Source organism: Glossina fuscipes, unplaced genomic scaffold (genome assembly GCF_014805625.2).
Source record: "Glossina fuscipes isolate IAEA_lab_2018 unplaced genomic scaffold, Yale_Gfus_2 61, whole genome shotgun sequence".
Classification (NCBI taxonomy): Eukaryota; Metazoa; Arthropoda; class Insecta; order Diptera; family Glossinidae; genus Glossina; species Glossina fuscipes.
Window position 1 is genome coordinate 1,394,986 of NW_023998433.1, and position 22,651 is coordinate 1,417,636.

At 34.6% G+C, this 22,651-nt stretch overlaps 1 protein-coding gene across 1 annotated transcript in view; it reads right to left on the bottom strand.

Moving 5' to 3' along the window:
- The window catches only part of LOC119637790 (leucine-rich repeat protein soc-2 homolog), a 26,057-nt gene extending 4,490 nt beyond the window's left edge, over positions 1-21,567 (bottom strand). Inside the window, 1 exon segment of the mRNA XM_038034088.1 lies at positions 20,974-21,567. Within this exon segment, the coding sequence (XP_037890016.1) occupies positions 20,974-21,275 (302 nt within the window). The 5' untranslated portion in view covers positions 21,276-21,567.
- Between the last annotated feature and the right edge of the window lie 1,084 nt (positions 21,568-22,651).

A 22,651-nucleotide genomic window follows, 5' to 3' on the forward strand; every position in this document is an offset into this window, starting at 1 on the left:
ATAAAATTTATAAATAGTGTAATCCGTAGAATATATATGAAAATTTTTATTGTGATATCCGTTGTATAGATTGGTGATAACCTTTCTTTTTTTCCCTTTTTTGCTCTTGGAGTCAGAAGGGATGTTATATTATATTGTTCTCGTGTTCTTTGATCAATTTGGCCCATTTCGAGAGTGAGAAAGGCGGTACAAGGAAAAAGAGGCTAAGAGTACTTATTGGTACTACATAACGACATGATTTTCGAAGAGGCGCGTAAGCATGGCGCTGGATTTTAGGATACCGGCCGCAAACGTGCCAACTTTAATGACTCCTCGCCATCAACTCGCCAAAACATCCAAGGGAAACTGCAGCAACACACAGTAAGACTCCAAGCAGGACTGCGGCTAAGACATCTGGTGCTGCGCTCTCTCTCAAAAAGTTGCGAGATATGATACGGCTGGGAATCATCCCCATCGAATACTCAGCGATATCTTACGATGATCAATTTAAAGGCAATACAGTATTTTCTTTTACCATAAAATTTTCTAGTTACACTTTCCGCCCGATCTAGCTCATACTGACCCACAAGAGGAGGGAGACAGCGGACTTGCTGAAGACAGCAATGTCAATGTTAAAATTCCACAAGGGCGCTAAAGTTAAAGTCGCCTCTGAGGGTAGAATTCTCTGATCTTATGTGTAACGTAGAAGATTTCCGCGGATCAGGTAATGTAGAGCCGATAGACATCTTAAACTGTCTGGCGTTAAGAAACGCTTGAATGTCAAATTCCGGAAGGTTTTAGACGGACAGGAGCAATAACGTGATGGTCATAACTCTAGGGATGAACGAATCTTCAACAGCGGCGTAGGAGAAAAACGGATACGTGATCAGGTTACCGAAAAACGACAAACTAAAACTGACAAATCTCATCTACCAATTCAGAGCGATGGCATCGGGACGGCCAAGATGTATAACCTAGAGTAATACTATAGCTGATGATTTGAAACTGGAAAAGGGCCGAGGATAGCATACGTCACATTGTTAAAATTTTCTCCCTCCATATTTTAATCGCAAGCGTACATATGCTTTCGAGCGTTTGAGACGGTAATGCAGGAGAGAGCTGAGCTCATTGCGATAGTTAAGCCACCTTAAAGACCTTGAAAGAACAAGCAGTAACAGCTGCATTTAAGCTAGACCGCCTTCAAAGTTTGAGTGAGCTGCGCGAGCATAATAAAGTACATCTGATGTAGGTATCTGGCCATAATAAAGTGAAAATTCGCACATGCTCTTTATGGATGATCCTATAGTGCCTGCACACTCAAAATGGAAACAATTGACCACGCCTACCCAGTATTATAGAATATTAAAGTTTTTTGCTTCCGTGAAAACGTCGAAGGAAGGCCTCAGTTAACTTGTACGTCCTCGATTAGCCGATATCTTCATTTTTGCGAAGGAGAGAATGTTTACCGCAGATATTACGTTGCGGACAGACAGACAGGCGGACAAGTGGATATGGTTAGCTGCATTCCAAATTTGACATCAATCAAGAATATACATATATCGTGGAATCTCTGAAGCTTTCTTCTCATTTTTCTAAGCTTTTTGCCAAAACGAACACGCCGCTATTCTGCAGTGGTAGGTATAAAAGGAAACAAATCGGATATTAGCAGTCATGAAAAAACTGAACTCGTAAAAATGCAAAAAGCTGGGAATATAATATACCAGATTAGTAATTCAATAATATTGGGTAGGAAAATCCTACATTTGATAATTTGAGTTAGCATGAAAACGATTCGATTTTCTAAGGAACCAAATTCTATGAAAAAAAAAAAAAATGGATGCAGCTGGCGATTACCGAAGAGAGTGATAATAATTCGCAGAACATTTCGCGCAAAAGTGATTAGCACAAAAATTTCACAATGAAAGTAAGCTATTGGCTTTATAGTTACCCAATAAATGAAAAAATTAAATGAAATCAAATGAATATTGTGTATATTATTGACCATTGAATCCTAATATTCAAGCGGAGAAAGTCACCACCATTTCAAATGAAGGTTCTTGTAAACAATTTGCAAATAGAGCTTCCAAGAATTGTAAGTAAATCTAAAACTCACAATTCAGTGGTACGAACTTAATCTCAAGGAGTAGAATAAATAGGCAGAAATTGCAACAAAGCAATTTACGTTACAGTATATATAAATAGTGTTAGTGCAAAAAAATCGGAACTAATTGGAATAAAAACCTACAAGGTTTTTGCAGTGCAATGTGGATAATAAGCGATACATATTACAAATTTACATATTTTTTGCGAAACTAAGTTCGTATCAATGAATTGTGACTTCTAGGGTAGCAAAAGGTTTATTTATATGTTTTATAGAGATCTATTTACAGGAGAGATTTGTGGTTTCTATGTATCAAATTTAGATTTCAGCATAAAAGTAACAAAAACTAGTTAAACAGAAATGAAACTAATATATTCGTATAGGGGTGACGATGGGTTTAAGACTTCAGACTATCAAACAACTGAAACAAATCAACTAACAAGCATCAAAACGATCAAAAAAATTGCATCATGGGAATATTATTCTCCTGAGAGTTCTACAAATTCAATGTGTCGTTATAGCATTGATAAATATTATTGATATAGACATTGTTAGTTCTAAAATGCATAACATAATCATAATTACAGAAGATGTTATGAAGTAATTAATTTCCAAAGAGTGGGCTTCGGGAGCTCATCACATTGAGTGAACATAAACGTCAGTTATTTTAGCAAAAAGAAATTGGTCGAACATATACATGCAAAGGCAAAATATTATAAACCTAGAGAATAAAATTATCAATCGATTGAAATAAAGACAATAAAGCGATGGAGAAATTTCTCACACAATCAATGATTTAATTAATGAAATAATTGCCATTGACAACCACTAACGGAGCAAATTAGTCAATTCATTTTTTTTAAATTAGTGCGCATGACGAGAGGTGGAAAAAGAATATGATGAAGCCGGAGTATACATAAAGAGTTTTTGAAAATTTGAAATTTGAAAAAATCAATTGATCGACTATCTTCATAAAGAAATCACTATAGAATTGGTCTATAATTCGACGTTTATAAATATCTACGCACTTAGACTTCATTCATGTAAATATTCATCTGCCGTAGGGAGAGGAATATACTATTTTTGTGTTCACATTGAAGATACTACATCTTACCTATGTTTTTGTAAAATTCAACATTTTACAAATTGTGATTTGATAACATCAATTAAATCTAATCACAATATTTTACATTTGCTAGCATACAAGGGTAACTTCAATAATACTTATAATTGTACTGTATAATTATCCAATTAAATTAAAAGTTAGCATAGGTAAAACTAAATATACGGTAAATATCAAGAAAAATGGTAGAAAGACGACAATAATTACAAATAATATATGAAATTGTAATATAAGCAAAGAAAGTTGAATAAAATATCTTTGTATTTTGCAGTTGGCAATTCTGAGTACGTGTTGTAGTCGCGTTTTAATTCTGTGCAAGAAATATTTCAATTTCTTAGCGTATTTGTTAGTTTTTTGGCTTTATTCTTGTCTATATTATAAAAATCTTTAAAAGAATAAAGTGTTATTTTAACTTATATGAATTATATTAATCGTTTTTGTGAAAAATTCATTTTGGTTTTGTGCAATCAACAATTAGAGCTCTTGGTAAAAGTCTTTCTTTCTGTTAATCTTTGTTTACAGTTTCTTTTGTGCCGTGGAATCTTTCAGTTTTTTGTTCTTTTTTTTTTCTTCATAAACCCCTCTACTTGTTTTCACTGGACATGGATTGTTTATTTACACCAAGTCGTGCGAAAACAGGTCATGAATCTGAACGATTTATCTCGGGTTGTCTGTGTTATCGTTTGTGCTATGCAAAGTGTGCTGGTATTATTGGCCGTGCTGCTGATGCAGTCCTTGATCCCTCAAAAAGCTTACGATGTCATGTTATATCATGTACTGACTGTAGAAAGCGGGACATAGATTTGCACAAACTCTGCGCGGAGACGAGAAATTGTTTCTTAGATTTGAGCAAAAATCTCGGTTTCTTGTGGGAGAAATTTTAAATAATTAAGACTAGGTTTGATGAGTGTCGTTATATTGCGCACCCATATTCTTCCCCAGCTAGCAAAGTTACAACTCGTACCATAGCGGGTGGTTCATTACCTCTGAGTTCTTCTAAGTCCGATTCGTTGGTGTAAGTTAGCGATTCCTCAAAGTCTGCAAAGAACGTTAGCTTTTCTGCTATTGTTGAATCGTTCGGTAACAAAAAAGTTACAAATAAGCCGGGAAGTCCTTCTGGTTTGAGCTATGCTGAAATGGCAAGGGTATCTCCTCCCATTGGTGTCACTCAATCCACTTAGGCGTCATCGCCCGAAACTAATGATGATAATAGTAAATCGCCCTCTCCTCCTGGCTGTTCGAATGTGAACGCTGGTCGCCAAACTGGGCACGTCGCAAAAGCTGTTCTTGCAAGTGTGGTTACCCTTTCTATATTCTCTCCAACTTAAAACTCCCCTGCTCCTAGTACAGATGACATTTGCTTGAAGGCACTTCCTCCCAGAAAGGCAATATTTGTGTCAAGACTGGCACCTGATCTGTGGATAACATAAAAAGTTATCTGGCGGCGAAAGTGCCATCTGTCAATTTAAAACATGTTAGCATTTTGAAATTGACTCCTTCTCAACCTAGAGATTGGAGACGAGATTGGTCTTTTAAAATTCTAGTTCTGAAAACGCGGATATGTTGTTAAATAAATCATTGTGGCCGGTCGGATCTGTAATTAAGGAATTTATCCCTCGTGATCGACCCCGTAATACTAATGCAGTAGCCCTTTCCCCTTCAAAAAAACTAAATATTTCTTCAGGCTCATTATCTCTCATTTATCAAAATGTTGGGGGCCTAGGTTCAAAAATTCGTTCTACTTTCCTAAATTCAGTGAGCACAGAGTTTTCCTGTTTGGCCTTCGTTGAAACTTTGTTAAACCCTGATCGACATTCGTCGAGACTTTTGCACAATTCGCTTCAGGTTTTCATAACTGATCGATTGTATCGCAATGGTGGTGGTGTTTTAACTGCCATATCTGCGGCAATTTTCCTATTCAATTGAATTTCCCACTACTCCTGACGTTGAATTTATCGCTATTCGAGCGAAATTTCTTAATAAACACTTACATGTGACTTGCTCCTATATTACCCCAAATTCGGATATCTCCATATATAAGAAATAGGCCGCCCTTATTTGCGAAGTGGCCAAGCAATCTAAATCTATCGATATAGTCATTGCGTTGGGTGACTTCAATTTACCTCCAGTCACTTGGTGTTACAGTGATAGTTCTGGATGTTTGATTTCTACTTCACCATCTGATAGAGCTGTTGTATTCTTTAACGAATTATTCGTTCATAATTTAGTTCAATAAAACGGTAGCCCAACTTGCAATGGTAGACTGCTTGATCTTTGCTTTGCCAATTTCCCTAAGATTTGTGTTAATCGTTGTCTTCCTTTTAGTTTACCTGAGGATCCTTATCATCCAGCATTGGGTATTTCCTTTCATTACAAGCATGATGATACGTCGAACTTCTGTAAAGTTCCAAATTCAACTTTTTCAAATAAATTTTATGATTTCCATAAAATCAATGTTTCAATGCTAAAATCACATCTTTCACATATTATGCTTGATTTCTCAGTTGGAAGTATTGGTAGCATTCTCGAAGCATGTGTCCCCAGTGGTTTAATAAGACGACTACATTTTAAAAGAATAGGAGAAACAAGCTCTTCAAGAAATTTTCGAAAAGTGGTTATTCTTTCGACTATTTCGCTTACACAGTAGCAACGCATAAATTTAATTACTTCAACCACCAACATTATTTAGTTTGTTAAATGCTCTCTGTTTGCTAATCCTAAATACTTTTTCAAGTTCGTTAATTCCAAAAGAAAGGTCTCCTCGGATGATATTGAAACAAATTTCTTTACGGAATACTTCCGACAAAACTTTTCGACTGCTAATTTCGATTTATCAGCAAACTATCCATATCCGATTACTGATTTGGTTTCAATTTCTAATTTGGTTATTTCTGAAAATTACGTTTTTGAAAGTTTGGACTCTCTAAAATATAATGATGCGTCTGGACCTGATGGAATTCTATCATGTGTACTTATATCTAGTGCTGCCGAGTTATGCGGTGTTATCTTAAAGATTTTTAACAAGTCCTTGAATTTAGGTGCTTTCCCTTTGTGTTGTACGACTTGCTTCCTTACTCCTATTCACAAAAGTGGGGGTAGGCAACTTATAAAGATCTACAGAATCATTGCTAAGTGAAGTATCTTGTCTAACAGTTCGAGCGAATTGTGACTCAGCATATAGCCTTTGCCATCAAATCGTATATTTTTCCTCTTCTATTGACTCGCCAGCAGTACTTGGTGAGATAAGCGTTAATGTCCCTAACCGCTTCTCTAGGCACTTTATCTTGATTAAGCTTAGTCACTGGAAATTTTGGGGTGTTTAACCCGCTCAAAGTTGTCTGCAGAAACCTAAATGATATCTATTACTTATTCTCATTATCAGACTCTTCAAAGTCTATTAAAACAAGTTTACTTAATATGAGCGAATTACTTATGTCGTATTTAAACTAACATTTCTTTTTTAATATCTCATTTTTTATTTAAACTAATATTGTGTTGTGGCAAGCATATACATGTTTGCAATGGTTTAGGGGTTCACTTGCAATTGGATCTGTTCTTGTTGCGGGTGTGCTTCTATGCTATACTGTGTACATGCTTTTTTTTCTCTCTCTTTTTATTCATTTATACATAAATTATTATTTTTAACTTTTTAATTTTATTTTAAACTTACTTTGTTATTATTATTCTTCTTCTTTTTCTTCCTTTTTATTGTATACTAGTCTTAAAACAATTAGTATAAGAATTTCTATTAAGATGCACTGAATTCGACTGTAATTTTCTTTACTTGAATTTCATGTAAAAATGGGTAAAATAAAATAAAATAAACAAAAAAAAAATTCATCGCGACAATTTTGGATCGTGTTTCGTGGATGGTGGATCGTGTATAGATAGAAGTCCTACGGGAATATGCTAACGGAATTAAAAGTAATGGAAGATGATACGAACAAATTTGTAGTTTTTTCCCGATGTTGTGTCAATTTCTTCGTATGTGCGTACAAATCGCACCCGTTTTTTAAAATTTGATTCCTAGTCCATTAAGGAATGCTTAAGCCAAATTTCAGCTTTCTACTTTTAGTTTTTGCGACTATAGTGATTACACAAAAATTGTGATTCAAATTGACCCTTTTTTATAGCAGTAGATTCGAGTAAAATATTGATAGGTCTAAGTGTTAAATTAAGATGCATAGGCCCGGAATACATTCTGGGAAGGAAAAGTAGCTATGTAACATATATAGCTAACGCTTCTTGAGCAATATCCTATGGCGATGTGAAAAATTGCGCAAAATATGTTAAATATATATGTAAGCAAACATGTTATATGTTAACGAGAAAGCCACTGTAAGTTTTTGAAAAGGAAAATTTTTCTATTTCATTGTTTTAATAAATTCTTTGAACTTTCTAGAGTACTTGGAAAAAATTCATCTGAAGCAAATTTTTTTGTCCGAAATTTCCATAATTTAATTGAACATATTTTATTAAGAAACGATTTGTTTTTCTTAGGTCAAAAATCGAACGCTTTAATTGATATGCTTACCAAACACGTAAAAGTCAATGTTTTCAAAATTCGATGTAAGCATGGAGTTGAAATGATATTTTTATTTATTTTTGAATTAAAATTTGCGGCAATTATAGCGTTTACCGTAGAATTCTTTATTATTATTTTTATTTCTAATGTGTTTTTAAAGTATTTCTATATATAGTACTATTTTTATTCTTTTAATGCTTATTTTTTATAATTAATAAAATCTTTGAATATTATTATAATCTTTCTACTCCAAAAAAAAAAACTGTCCAAAATAACCCTTTTTTAAAGGTGTTACAATAGCTTTACTCTTTGAATGGAGATAAAAATTATTTCTATAAGATAAACATAACTTTTTCTTAATTATCAAAAATTGTTTTCGATTTTCCCACAGGAATGTTTTTTGTATGCCTTTATATTTGTATATATGCTCATAACAAAAAAGAAGGATATGCTTTCGCTTCGTGAAGATTTTATGCAGTGCGATATTATATCTGTAAAAGAATCTTTGCCCATACGCATAATGAGAATGAAAGAGTAAGCTGTCATATGGCTGCTATTGCGGCAGACGTACTTCTGCTAGATTAACAGAAATACCATATGTCCTTAAGATACACAGGAACTATATACAACGACTACATCTAGTTAAATAAAGCGATCGGCGATATTGTTAGCAAACTGTCGTTTGTTGGTAATTTTTTTTTTTTTTTTTTTTTGCCTTAGCTGCAGCAGCTTATAGCGTTTAGTTCGCTCATTTTAAACCGTTTGTTTTACTACGTATGTATCTAAGCCAGAGAAATCACTTTTTAACACAAGAGAAATTTGCGACTTACTGAACTTAAGAGTGGAAGTACAATGCACGCTACAAAACAATTTCGTGAGTTCTTTCTGTTTTCATATTAAAGAAAAGGCAGGAATGCGAGATTGTGTCGACCTGGCATAATCGGAATAAAAATAAAAGAAACAATCCAAAATGTGTGAGTTAGGAAGTCTCCAGTCATCAACACGTTGGTGTCAAAATTGAGCAGAGGCGACACTCATTTTGAACACAGCTTATTTATGGATAAATATCCATGTAAAATAGTAAATGCACTCCCTTCCGGTCTCTTTAAGGTATTAGTTATCTCACGCAATGACTTTGTGCATTTTTTGTAAAGTTTTCTGCAGCAACTGCCGAATTCGCTCGGACAGAGTATTCAGCATAATCGGTGTCGCCGATAAATTTATTTTTTCGACAGACAAGAATCGTCATAACATCTTTGAAGTCAATGCTGATTGTAAACGGTACTCTTTTGCATTTAAAAGCAATCTTTAATCAACAAACGAAATCAATTCTTTTTGCATGTAAGTGCATGCATATGTCAATGTACTAAATTAAATAAAGATAAATTTTATTCGTACAATATATAACTGTTTTTAAATTATGCAAAAGTTCTATTGAAATTGATTAATTACGATTTGACGAACACATAATGTTGTAACCGACGAAACGAAAGCAAATGGCATTCGCTATTTTATTTTTGGTTTTAGTTTTGTGTACATCTACACCATAACTCATATGCATTCAAAAAACACAAAAGCATATATGCTCTTGACACAATAGTACAGTCTGATGTCGTATAAGACATCTTTAAAAGAATTCTCGCCCATACAAGTAATGAGAATGAAATATATTGACCAGTTATAAAAATCTATGCAATAGTCGACAGAATTATTCAGGCATTAATTAAAAAAAATTCGTACAATGTATATTAATCAAAATATTTTCCATCATTTTCTACAACGTTTTCCAACGTTTCTGGTGACATGGTAATGCTGTGTCGAAAGAATGATGTTGGTTTGGCAGCGATCCTATCATCGACTCATTTTCCAACGTCTTCAACATTTCGCAACCACGTGTCAGCCAAGGTTGGTTGCTGCATCGATCTGAACAAGTGGTAATCAAAAGACGCTATGTCTGGTGAATAGGTTGGGTGTGGCAGAACTCGCCATTCGCGCTGCAACAGTGTATCCTTGACAACTCTTGCAGAGTGTGGCCGACCGTTGTCATGCAATCGCGTGACTTTATGTATGTTAATCCCTATTATTGCTCTTTTTTTTTACAATCATATATCGTTCAATTTGTTCCACTGATGTCGCTACATATCTGCAGTAACAGTTTGATTCGGTTTCACCAGCTCGTAATACACTACACCTTACTGATCTCAGCATATGCACAGCAAAACTTTATGGAAATGAATATTCCGTTTCGGCGTCGATGTGGATGGCTCTCCTAAGCTAATCCATAACTTTTTTTGGTTTGGGATTGTCATAGTAGTTCAGCGTCAGTCGCAATACACAACAGAAAACTCTTCTTTTTTTGGCTGGCAAATGAAACAGCGATGTTGAAATGGAGAAGAAGTGCTTTGCTAACCGAGACATAATATATATTCCGATTTCCAAAGCGTTGGATGGAATCCCTTACTGCTATTTTATATTCGTAAGAGTATCACGGAAAAGTGATATAAATAGGATAGGTGTCTCTTTACGCCAAGAAATGCCATTGATTTGACTTGAATACATCAATTACGGTTGATATCCATAATCTCAGTTGATTGATCCTTTTGCAAAGCAGATCGTCAAAGTTTGGTTTGAAAGTTCAAGACATTTTTTGGAGCAAAGATCAGCCATTACAACAACACATTACGAAAGAAAGTTAAGAATTTATGCAGAGAAAATTGAGAATTTAAAGAGCAAATTGAAACAATCAGCTTGAATTATATCAAAAGACGGTGAGACTACGATTTTCTAATGTTCTCTGTAGTGATTGAAAGACGGAAAATTTCATTCATAATTGAATAAAGATTTTGTATTGAAAAAAAAAATTCAGTTTTGAGCTGGATTGACTTTCGCTGACTATGAATTTATTTGAAGGTTGTTATGAGTTGCTTCAAAATTTTGTTTGACAAAAATTTCGAGCAGTTTGTTTAATAGCAATTTTTAAGAGACGAAAATTGCAGCGAACTTCATTAGGCTCGGGAATGGAGTGTTAGGTTTTTTTTGAAGGTTATTTTCACCTTCAATAAGTTTTTGTTTAGATATGGTTTATTTAGTTTTACCTAGTTTAGCTTTAAATCTTAGATATGTTAACCGTCGAAATAAGTTTGCAACTCCTTAGTGAATATATAAATAAATTAGTAGATAGCTAAGCCGAGTTAGAAATGATATCTGCAAATAGATAAGGCCGGAAATCATTTCGCCAGTTCAAATACCACGAGCAGTAGAGTTTACTTTGCTTGTAGTTATAGTGAGTGCTCAATCAGTAAAGGGATAATACTTACCGATTGGGCACGCACTCACTAGATTGCGGCGACCACATCCTTTAACCCGTGGAACCGTCACTGTGTTACACCAATAGGTGAGATCTCCTTAGTGACTGGTCACATTAAAAACAAAAAACAAAAAACATTTTTGATAAATTCCATTAGTATTTTACGCAACTTTGATTTTTTTTTTAGTCGTTTGTTTTTCGGAGAACACGTAAAAGCTATAGAAGTTCATAATTTAAAGCCTTTCGTTACTATTCTAGTAAGAAGTAGCCTAGTCAGAGCTAGCTTATGGCCTTAGCGGTTGCTTGCAAATATATTGTTGTTGGAAAGTGAGATATGGACAAGGCGACCAAGCTTCGCTGAACAAAATAGCAGCGATCACTGGGAAAAGTATGCACTATTAAGTTAACATTAAAAATACCATAATCATGAAGCAACAAGGAGATTGTTAAATTTTATAAAGTGGATAGCGAGGATGCTTTTGAGTGATGATTTCTTTTCAGTGCAAACGCTATCAAATCAAACATAAACAAGAACTTACACCGAAATGACTGCTCCTGCTTGCACCATCTCAGCTAGTATTACATACCCACGTTGTTGTATATGAGAAGAGCAAAAAAGAATTCATCTGGAAATCATATAAAAATTGTTTCGCTGGAATGGATTCGATACTGTTTACAATGGCTTGGTGTTTCCTCATTTTTGAACGTCGCAAGCTCGACATATTGTATATGAGCGATTGCACCAACAATCAGCCAGGAGATGTATGCACTATTTTGTCAAGGAAAAACTAACAGAGAATTAGTATCAGAATGACAAAGAACTGAATTGCATATACTCTTGCTAAGGGCCCCAAGTATGGAAATTTCCATCTCTAGTGTGAATGCAAAAACATATTTAGTTTTTAATAATACACATTTGATTGATAAGAAACTTGCATTTAGGTGGAGCTTTCTGTTATTGCGTTTAATTAAATTAGCTAGAGACCGTACATACCTATGTGCATGCCCATATTTCCATGAATGCATGTATGTACATAGTAAACGCTCGTAAATACCATCCACTGTGGCATTTCATTTACATTTCTTCTCTTTTTGTGTTCTTTCCTTTTTTTTTTTTTCTGTTTTGTTTCCTTAGTTTATTACAATACGACTTTATTGTTGTATTCTCATAACAAATGCAAGCGTCTTCAATGTCGGCAAACACCGAAAAAAAGACATTCATCAAGTAATCTATAAAAACAATAAGCGTATGCACATATGCATAATGTTCACATCAGAATCAATGGAATATTTTCAGTTCATTTACGATATTAGTTCTGAGAAAAACAGGGAAAGAAAAACCCACCATACCGTTCTATTGGTCCGTCGGTTTATAAATTTCAACGTATGACTACGTGTTACTTCGAGCTTAGAAGAACACACATTTCATGTTAGTCATTGCATCCAGGACTTCTGAATTTCCTGCAAAAAAGGTTAAAACAATCCGGTTTTTTCGTGCAATGCGATGATGATCAGAATGCTGCGAAGAAAGAGAAAGAGTGAGGGAGGTTGCCGCAACTGCGTAGGTTTGCGCCCAATCGGCGCAGACCGATTAAGTACCCACTACGGGTATAGCCAAAGTAAACTTTACAGCACTGAAATTTGAACTCGCAAACATCGAATTGGTATTTGCAATTCGTAATTGTTTGGCTGCTCTTGCTGTTCATATGGACGGTGACACCTAGTTAAAGCAATATTCAAAGCTTATAAGATGCTGTAACGATCAGGTCAAAATTACTCCTGGAAACGCATTTCGTATAAAATATGTATAAAAAAGAAGAAAATACAAAAAAAAAGTTTTGCAATTAAAAGCAACTAAGGGGATTATTCGATAATTTCAAAGGATACTTCATCGTCAACAAACTGTTCTCTAAAGCTCTCGTAGACTGTAAGAAGTGATATCATCCTGTTCAATGAAAACAACGTAAGTTATAAACAGAATGGAGAGATTTCTTAATACTTGGAAATTTGGGTATGAAAGTTCACTTTTAAGAACAAAATGGAGGCATGACACTTCGTAAAAAACAATAGTTTCGCATTTAGAGTAAAAAATCAAAAATTTTATAAATGTATGAACTCAAAATCTAGATTTTAAAAACGTAATTCCATTTTTTTTTGGTTTTTTTTCCATTTGGAAGGAAATCGCTAATAATCGTCAAATTTTAAATGATTAAAAAAATTCTATTATGCAAGTGCAACGCCGATTTCACGACAAACGGACGAAAATTGAAAGCTCGGGTGAACGTTTATTGTTTGGGCTACCGTTACTGAGGATGGACAACGCTATAGATGGACATGACGAAATTTTATCTAATCTATGACTTAAATTTCGAAAATGTTGACCTTAACCTCACATTTGGCTTTAACTAGCACTATTGCAAGTAATCATTTCTTACCGGCTGAGATATGCAATAAGATACAATAATTTCGGGAAATTGGACTATTGAATGACCTCCAAAGAAGCTGTGCTTTAACATCTTTCGTCTACGTACTGTGTGTTGAATTATTTGACGTCGCCGAAAATTGGCTACATCGAGTTCCTTCTTGTAAGGAGAAGCTGTGGTCGCCATTTCAAAGACATTCTAGATAACGCAAAGAAAAAAAAAGTAGTTTTTCCTCAAATTTTTACAATTTTTTTTTGTTTTTACTTTTCATCAAATCAAAGCAATTACATTCTGTATAAGTTACCGCATGCATCCGATCCTACGTATATATTTATGAGAGTGAGTGTGTACGTTTTTGTGTGTAAATTTTTGCCTTTACTAATTAAGTTAATTAAAGAAATGAAAAGTCTATTCAAATCTCAGTGTATGGTGGTTAGATTCTAGATGTTTATCATCTCAAAGAGTAGCTCAAGATGACTTGTAAATCTAGGAAAAATTTTCGAAAGCGAACGAAGCAAACGATTTTCTTATCTAGCGTCAAAAATATAGAAGGTTATATCCTTTTGCATTTTGATAAGTTTTCGCCAGATATAAGTCCGGAGCTGTAGTTCATATTATACATGCCTTTGCTTTTATTTCTGCTTGATCCCAGATAAACAGATAGACATCGTAGCATAAGCATAAATGATTTGTGTAAGGGTACAGAATATCATCACTTAATTGAATTTTATTGCCGCGCTGAATCAATGATCAAGAGGTTACCAGTTAGGTCGTGTGACAATTAAATTTTATTTCCATTGATTTTCTTTTCTACCGTGAATATAATCATTCACTTGAAAGCCTTGTTCTTCCATTCACTTTTATTTTTCTTTTGCTTTTGTTTTGATTTTGTTTGTGTTGCGCTTTCATTCTTCATGCTTGCATATATTTTTGTGGCTGTTAGACTTAATAATTATGAACTTATTACATCATGTTTGAAAAGAAGAGTTTTACAAACAAACAATTCACAAACTTGTCAATGAACATGTAACAAATTCTTGGAGGATCAGTATTTATAGAGGCACGCGGAAATATATATTTATACGCGATATAAGTTCGAAAAGATATCAAAGAATTTCTTAGCACATATCAATAACTAATGGACATTGAATTATTTCTTAAACTAATTGTTGTTCGTAGATTGCCTTACGATATATATGTCTATGTTCACATACCTATCTCTACGTATCTCTGTACTTATGATCTCCATTAGTTCCAATAGCAGCACGATGGTAATCAAGACTGCAATTAGTATGCAAGTAGTATTCTTCCTACACGAATCCTATAAGTTGTGTTTATTCGTATTATTATAATATTGCATTAAGGAAAAAGTTCGTGGGATCTTTCGTTCAAATTTCAAAGCATTTTTTTTTTATATTTTAAATGAATTTTGTTAAACCAAAGATAACCTTTTGCAATTTTTCTGGAGCAAAACTATTACATCATCACTGCAGAAATTTTGGAATTTCCAGACGAGAGAAAGGCTGAATAATTGGTTTTCATAGGTCATTTTTCAAGTCAGCTTTCCACCATTAAGAGAGTTTCGCAGAGAGCGAAATAAACGCGGTCGACCGGGATAAACTTTAGGACGCACTGTGGATGCATTTAAAATTTCCAAGCAAGCTCTCCCGACTTCTATAATTATTAAAGACGTATCTGGCCTGGAAGTTACATCTCAATTTTGCGTTTGGAGGGCATTATTTCCTGGTAGCAGGAATTAAAAGTACGTGCCCGCCAACGTTGAAGCACTTCGTGATACAAGATTATCTCTCAATCCTACTAAATACAAAGCATTACTTTGAAAAAGTGTCATTGACTTTGAGAAAGCGTTCGTCACCTTCCACCACTCTGCAATCTGGAATACACTCTTCTGCAAACGAATACCAAAAGGTTTACTTCCCTTTTCAAGACCCTACATGACATTGCTAACTGCCGCACACGTCTACACGAAGATACCATCAGCCGTTCAATAAATCTCAAAGTAGGTGCCTGTCCGGATTGTCCACTATCCCGTCACCTATTGAACCTAGTCGTCGACAACATAATGAGAAAAGCCACATTAATGCCTAAGCACATCACATGGCGCTTAAACGGTAGGCTTGATGATTTCGACTACGAACACGATATATGCTTGCTGTCTCAAAAACTCGACTATATGCAATCGAAACTGAAAGAAGCAGCAATTTGCGGTCTCAAGGTAAACATACCTGAAATTAAGATTCTGAGAATTAACACAAAAAATGGGCGAGAATTCACACTGTAGCACCAGTATATTGCAGACGTCCAATCTTTTTGCTAATTTGGAAGTATAATAGCAACAACAGGGGGCTCGAAGGAGAACGTTGCGAATCGTCTAACAAAGCCCAGACTAATCTATGGCCAACTTACCTTTGTATGAAAATTTCACCATATCTCCAAACGCACCAAGATTAATACCTTCAATGGCTGTACGAAATCTGTTGCGCTGTACGGCTGCGTATCATGGAACGCAGCGCGTTACGATCTCAATGCGTTATCAACACACACACGTTTTCCACATATTTTCCTTTCTTTTTTCAGTTCTCTATAGGACTGTAATTTTAATTTAGTGTTACCACAGTTACGCGGTACTTAAATTATTGGAGAAAACGCCATGAACTTTCTCTTCGATCTGTTTCAGCAATTCGAATCTTTCGGCTTTGTATGATTAAGCCCTGAAGGCGAGTACAGACGCTAAACTTTGTACAAATATGTATATGTATATATGTATAAAGATAATGGCATGTGCAAGGATCAAACGGATTTATTTGCTCAAGTTCTTTGATACAAAATTTAATAATAGTTTTTTTCTTGTTTAAAATTCAATTAGTCCATCGGGTCTCTAATATATCAACATGTATGAGTCCATCTTTATTCTACAGCAATTGTAGCCATCATCTTTTCGAATACAATTTTGGTATTCTCAACATCTGGCAGCGACTGACTAAAAAGTCGCTGGTCAGAATCTGAACTTCGGGTTGTGGCGATGCATAATGGATTCAAATCTCATTGACAGTAGCAGATTGCCTAATCCATTGCATTAAATTTGCCCCAAGTTGATTGAGCGTTATTAACTTTTTTCCTTCTGCCCCACTGGCAGGAATTTGGGCACTCAGTTGGCGTAATTGACACAGACGTTCACTTGCAGATCTCTGCATTAAAACACAAATAGATTAAATACAATTATCCGGAAGTTAAATTTCTTTCCGCTAGGAACGTTGCACACGCCCTTCTTTCAACATATACTTATTATTAGCCAATAATACAATAAAATCTCCTCAATATATTTACTGAAAATGTAAAATCATAAATATGCATCCATCCAATTGTCCTATCATTTAACCAAACTCCTACCGGTCAGTTATAATTACAGTTTCGACTACAGTTTTTTACATATACAATACTGGTTAATGCAGATTTGATCCCTCAAAGTGAGATCCAAAATAATGAAGAGTTACAGAAACTCTAATCGTTGAAATATTAGCTAACGCTGCCAATAGGTTTTGTGTAATAAATTTTTTAATAACTATCTTTAAAAAAACGAACAATTAATATTTAAACAGTTCTTTTTTTTTTTTTTGACCAGCTACTGATGTCCATAGGGAAGGATTATAGGAAGAGTCGGGAAAAGAGAGGAATAGTGTTTGTTAACGTTCGACTTGAAAATGAAGCCATCAGGTACGGCAGGAAAGATCACTGCTGGTTGGTTGTTGCAAAGGCACGTTTAAAAAACGGGGAATCGCAGTAGTGTGTTGTGCGGTATACAGGTCACTCCAGAAAGAGTAAGTGAGCACGCTCACTAGTCGTGTTAAAGCATTTACTTGATGGATATATCTTTGTCTCTGATGAACATTTGCCCTGAGTGCGTCTGCACATGAGCGCAACACAACCCGCGTTATGACAAGTTCTGGAGACACTTTCGTCACCCATGAACGCCTGAGCCTTTCGCTAAGTCTAGAGACTCCCGCCTACACATGCACTAATTTTTGACTGGATATAGGAGGTGTAAAAGGCAAATGTAATGCCCGTAGTGAAGTATTGTTTGCATCGCTTTAAAAAACCTGTCCAACTAACATCATTTTTCTACATTGATACCATCGAAAGAGAGGGGTTGATCATAATGGTCCCTGTACGTTAGGAAACAGCTTTGGGTTTCAGCGGCATTAATCCTTAACCCGGTTTAGCGTGTCATTCATTATGCGGCGTTTATTCTATAGGATTCTCCATTATGCACAGGAGATCGTTGATGAACATCTGAAAAAGAGAAGGGGAAGGAACACAGCCCTGTGCTACACCTGCATTTAATAGAATTAATTTGAAGAATGCCCGTTGATTACCACACTTACCGAACGGTTTTTCAAGAAACTCAAGCAAAAGGGCTGTCGACATGAAAGGCAATCAGTTTAGAAGCAAGAGCATCACGCCGCACTTTGTCGAATGCCGTGAAGTTATCCAGAGCAACGACGTTACTTTCGCCAAAGTGGCGAATAGGTCTGTTTCACGTTTCGGTAAGCGAGGGCATTAGGTCACCAATGGACCGTTATAATACTTGGCATTTTTTTTCATATTATTGTGTATTTATTTATCGTTTCCTTTCAACTAAAAATTCTCTGGACATATTATACTCAAAAATGTTGGTATTGTTATTGTAAAATGTAATTAACTTGCTTTTGATTAATAAAATGGTGTGAAACCAATTTGTAAGGTTAACTATTAATTACTTTGGCTACGTGAATGAATTGGTCTTTCGACATTTCGTTTCCATAAAAGTAAAGCGAAAAATCTGGCTCAAGTGGCGAATTTCGCATGATGTATAAAAATCTAGATCATGAATGCTTTTTGTAGAAAAGGAATTTTAAATGACAACGCTAAAAATTCAAATTTTATATCCACCATCGAAAGATATTGGTACAATCATTTTGCCGAACCGTTTGCAGCGTCCAGAACGAAGTTGTGGAGCAAGCTCATTAAGTGTATATATATATTTTTGACCAGTATTAAGTTCGGAATCGATTTAAGCTTGTCTGTCTGTTCATTTGTGCAGTGTGTGCAGTAAATATTCTATCTACTTATACTGCTCTATCTTACAAAGAATTAGGGTTTTCCGTTGATTGCTCATAAGCTAAGTAGGGATGTAAGCATTACTGTAGGATGTAAAAACAAACGGTCACTTCTTCATCTGAAGGTACTGTCTTCAAGCTATGCGCAACTGTAAACATTACCAACATAAAGATAACGCATTATATGTTTCTTGGAGCTTAAAGTAGATGTAGTGCTGACGCAAAAAAAAAAAAAACGCAATTTGCCGCAAATTTTAATTTTCCTGCTTATTTCAAAATATAATGGTGCTCGTTAGAGTGATGTTGCGTACCAGCCAAACTATTGGCATCGACGATAAAGCTGAATATCCATCACTGAGTAAAGCTATCAACAACAACTGATGCGATTGGGGCGGAAAACGGTAACAATATTTCAAAAGCCATGATATCTTAAGTTTTCAATATGACGAAAGCCCGCCCTATATAGCAAAATCCGGTGACTTATTACAGATGGAGTATTATTTCCATAAATAATTCTTTCAATTTCTAGGTAAGCAAGGATATTTTATTTAAAAAAAAACAGGACGGAGTCATATGCACTCACTCAGTACAGCAGATATAACGATAGAAAATTGTACGTATATTTGAAGACCGATATTATTAGTGTGGATTTTTGCTTTTAAGTAAGAAGTCGTCAATTCATATGTCGTGTAAAGAGCAGTAAGCTCTAATTCATTATACCCAACACCGGTTACATTACAAAGCTATATTAAGTTTGTGCGGATGTTTGCAGCATCCAAAATGACTTGAGATAGACTCACTTTTTGTTTAATCGATCAATTTAGTATGACTCTCCCAATCGATCTAAGCTTACATGTCAGGGTATATTAAGTTAGGTGCGGGTGTATATAACAAACGGAAGTATTAATCTTTAATTATACGAACCGATTCAGAAAATGATTCCGATTCGTTTGTTTGCCAGGTTGTCTGAATGTTTGCCTTTCTGATGTGTGACCGCGTACTATTATATTTATCCGACAAGTAAAAATTTCGGAGATATTTTGACGAGATTTACTGTACTCACATGCTTCGGCACGCTATTAAAAATGGTCCGGATCGGGCCAACTTTTTCGACCACTTTTTCGTTTCGAGTCTCATTCTGAAAAGTTGTTACATGAGCGTCTGTAAGGCGCTGGACGTTATTTAACGGTGGACCGTGGCTTACTACAGAGCTTTTAGTTGTCTTCAATAGGGCTCGGCCTAAAATATATTTTTGTGCTAAATTTTATCAATATATCTCGAAAATTGCAAACTGAGGTGACCAAAGAAGAACGTGAATACTCAAGTGAGGGTTGACGGATAGACACGCCCATATGCTATAACAAAACAAATTAAATTTATTTAAAGTTATTTTTAGCATCGCATACCGCCATACAAACTTGATAAATCCAGATCTGAACCAAGCAGAAGCTATTCCTTAATTAAATATACATATTTGAGGAGCAACGTTTATTAAGCGCAATTTGCTGTTACGCATAACTTTTGCACTTAACATAACTTGTTACAATGGTAAACCGAATGTGCTGTCGTAAGTTTAAAAAAAGGAAGAAGAAGAAGAAGAAGAAGAAAAATTAAAACCACTTATTTCTGAAAAAATTAACACATAGTGTCCATTTTCGCGCGTTCTGCTGTGTGTATTAAATTAAAATAAAATAATCTTCATTTCTAAAAATTTGAAAGCTTAACATTTATCGTGTTTGTTTATTCGTTTGGATGACCCTAAAATCAATAGCAATAGAAGTTAATATATCATATCGATTCCAATCGAAGCTCCGTGGGCGGCAGATGCCTGCAATGGGTGATGCGAGAACTTTAACGTCATTATGGTTTGTCTTCTCTACACTTTTACATTTGTCCCAACTTTTAAGAAAAATTTTGAATAATTTCCCGCACAATTTATTTGAAACGTTTTTTTCAAAAATTCATGAGTAATTTTTCAGTCTTCCTTTTTTTTTTTTGAAAAAAAAGCAAAGTTTTTAATTTTAATGATTCACAAGAAAAGGAAAATGTTTATTTCCAGAAAACTTTTTAAAGTTACTTTAAAAATTTTGCTATAAACAATTTTTCAATAAAACTTTCCATAGAATATTTTAAAAAGCTTTCTTGAAAATTTCCGATAACCATTACCAAAAGACATTTTTGTACCTACATAGGAATTTTGTTAAAAGTTTTTTTTGGAAAAATTGTCAAATGACTTAATGAAATCATTTTTTTTTTTTAAGCCTTTTTATAGAAGGTTACGAAACAAATATTTTCTAAAACTTTCTATTATTTATTTATCTTCGCGCGCTTCGCTTACTTTTTTTTTTTTTTTGTTTTTTGTTCTTTAAAATAAAATAATTTTCATAAACAAACTCACCTTAAGCCATTAAACTGCATTCGTAGTTTAACCAAATTCAGCTTCATATCCATAAATGATCGCATTTCCAGATCTTCTAGTTGTGAATGGGAGATTTTCAAATTAACTTTAACATTCGGATCGAATTTATTGGATAAGGCGTCTACGATTTTATGAAAAGAATCCACTTTCTCGCAAGACAAGTCTACATAATTGTGCGCAAAGGTGGGTTCACAGGTGCAGGGTGATATTTCCGGGCGAGCAGCACAATGCACTGAAGCCACATTTGTTATGCTTAAAACAGCGTATACAAAGGAAGCCATCGTTGACGGTTTAATATGTGAAGTTAATACATATATGCACACGCACACACTGACACTCACCCTCGCACACAAACGTACAATCACACATACGCACACACGCACAGACGCATACACACATGCACACTAATACATTTACAGATGTGAAGTTTTTGACTTTAAATGCGAATGAAATAATGTCATGAAATAAGTTCAGTTTCGGTTTATGTTTTCGTCGAGTTTTCTTCGTCTTTTTTTTATTAATTTCATTCGTTTTGCAGAGTTAGGGGAATTTTTAACTATTTATTTATTTTTATTATTATATTCTGTTTTTTGTTGATAATAGCGCGTTCTTTTTTTATAAATACTCGAATCGTTTTTCAATTTTTGATTTTTCTGTTTACTTGACAACCCATCAATTTGATTTATTACGAATCATAGGAACTGTACACATTTTACAATGAAATTTGAGTTTTTTTGTTTGTTCTTTTTGTTTTTGTTTTTGTATTTTTTTTTTCCCATATATGACAATGTGCTTTGCTGGTTGACTGAGTGGTGGTCTATCAATAGCCGATCAACGCATCATGCCCAGTATATGAATTATCTTCAAAGTTTTTGCAAGTATAGTAGGCACATACAACAACTAAAGCAGCTACTAATCGCAAAGTAATAATCACCCTTTTGAACCGCTAGAGCACGAGGCTTCAACATTATCGCGTTGGCTTAAAAGTTTCTTTTTTGTCTGTTTTTTTTTTTTTTTTAATGAAAAAGTTTTATGACACTACCTCTCCCTTTTCCATTCCTTCTCTCTCTCACTCTCTCTCTCTCTCTCTTTCTCTTTCTCTTTCTCTCTGTCTGTCTCTCCTTTCACTCTCTGTCTCTCTCTGTGAGACGGTAAAGAGTGACAAAAATATGGTTGTCAAAAACAAAAAAAAATTATTTGGAAGCGAGACGATGATGATCTTAGAAAATGTTTTCTCTCGCTGAATTATTCTCTTTTCAACCACCTTTCTTCTTGCAGCACATTATTCATTAAATTTATAATTGTAATCAATCGTTCTTTATTATCACTACTAGTATAGGTGTTGCTCACGAATTTTTGTGCCTTTTCCATTGAAAATACAATATCGAATATATAGAATAGTTGTTATAGTTTTTATTTATTCTTTATATTTTCTTTGATTTATCATTTATAACGATTATAGGAATCTGTTGTATTTGTTTTCTTTTGGTGACTGCTTGCTAGTTGTTATCTTGACTGCTACTGTTTTAAAGTATCAACCTCTAATGGTTTCATAGATATAGTATTATTTGTTTGGTATATATTCGCACATAGATCCGCGCACAATATATGTAACATACACATTCACATAAGCTGTGATATGATATGTGAATAATGT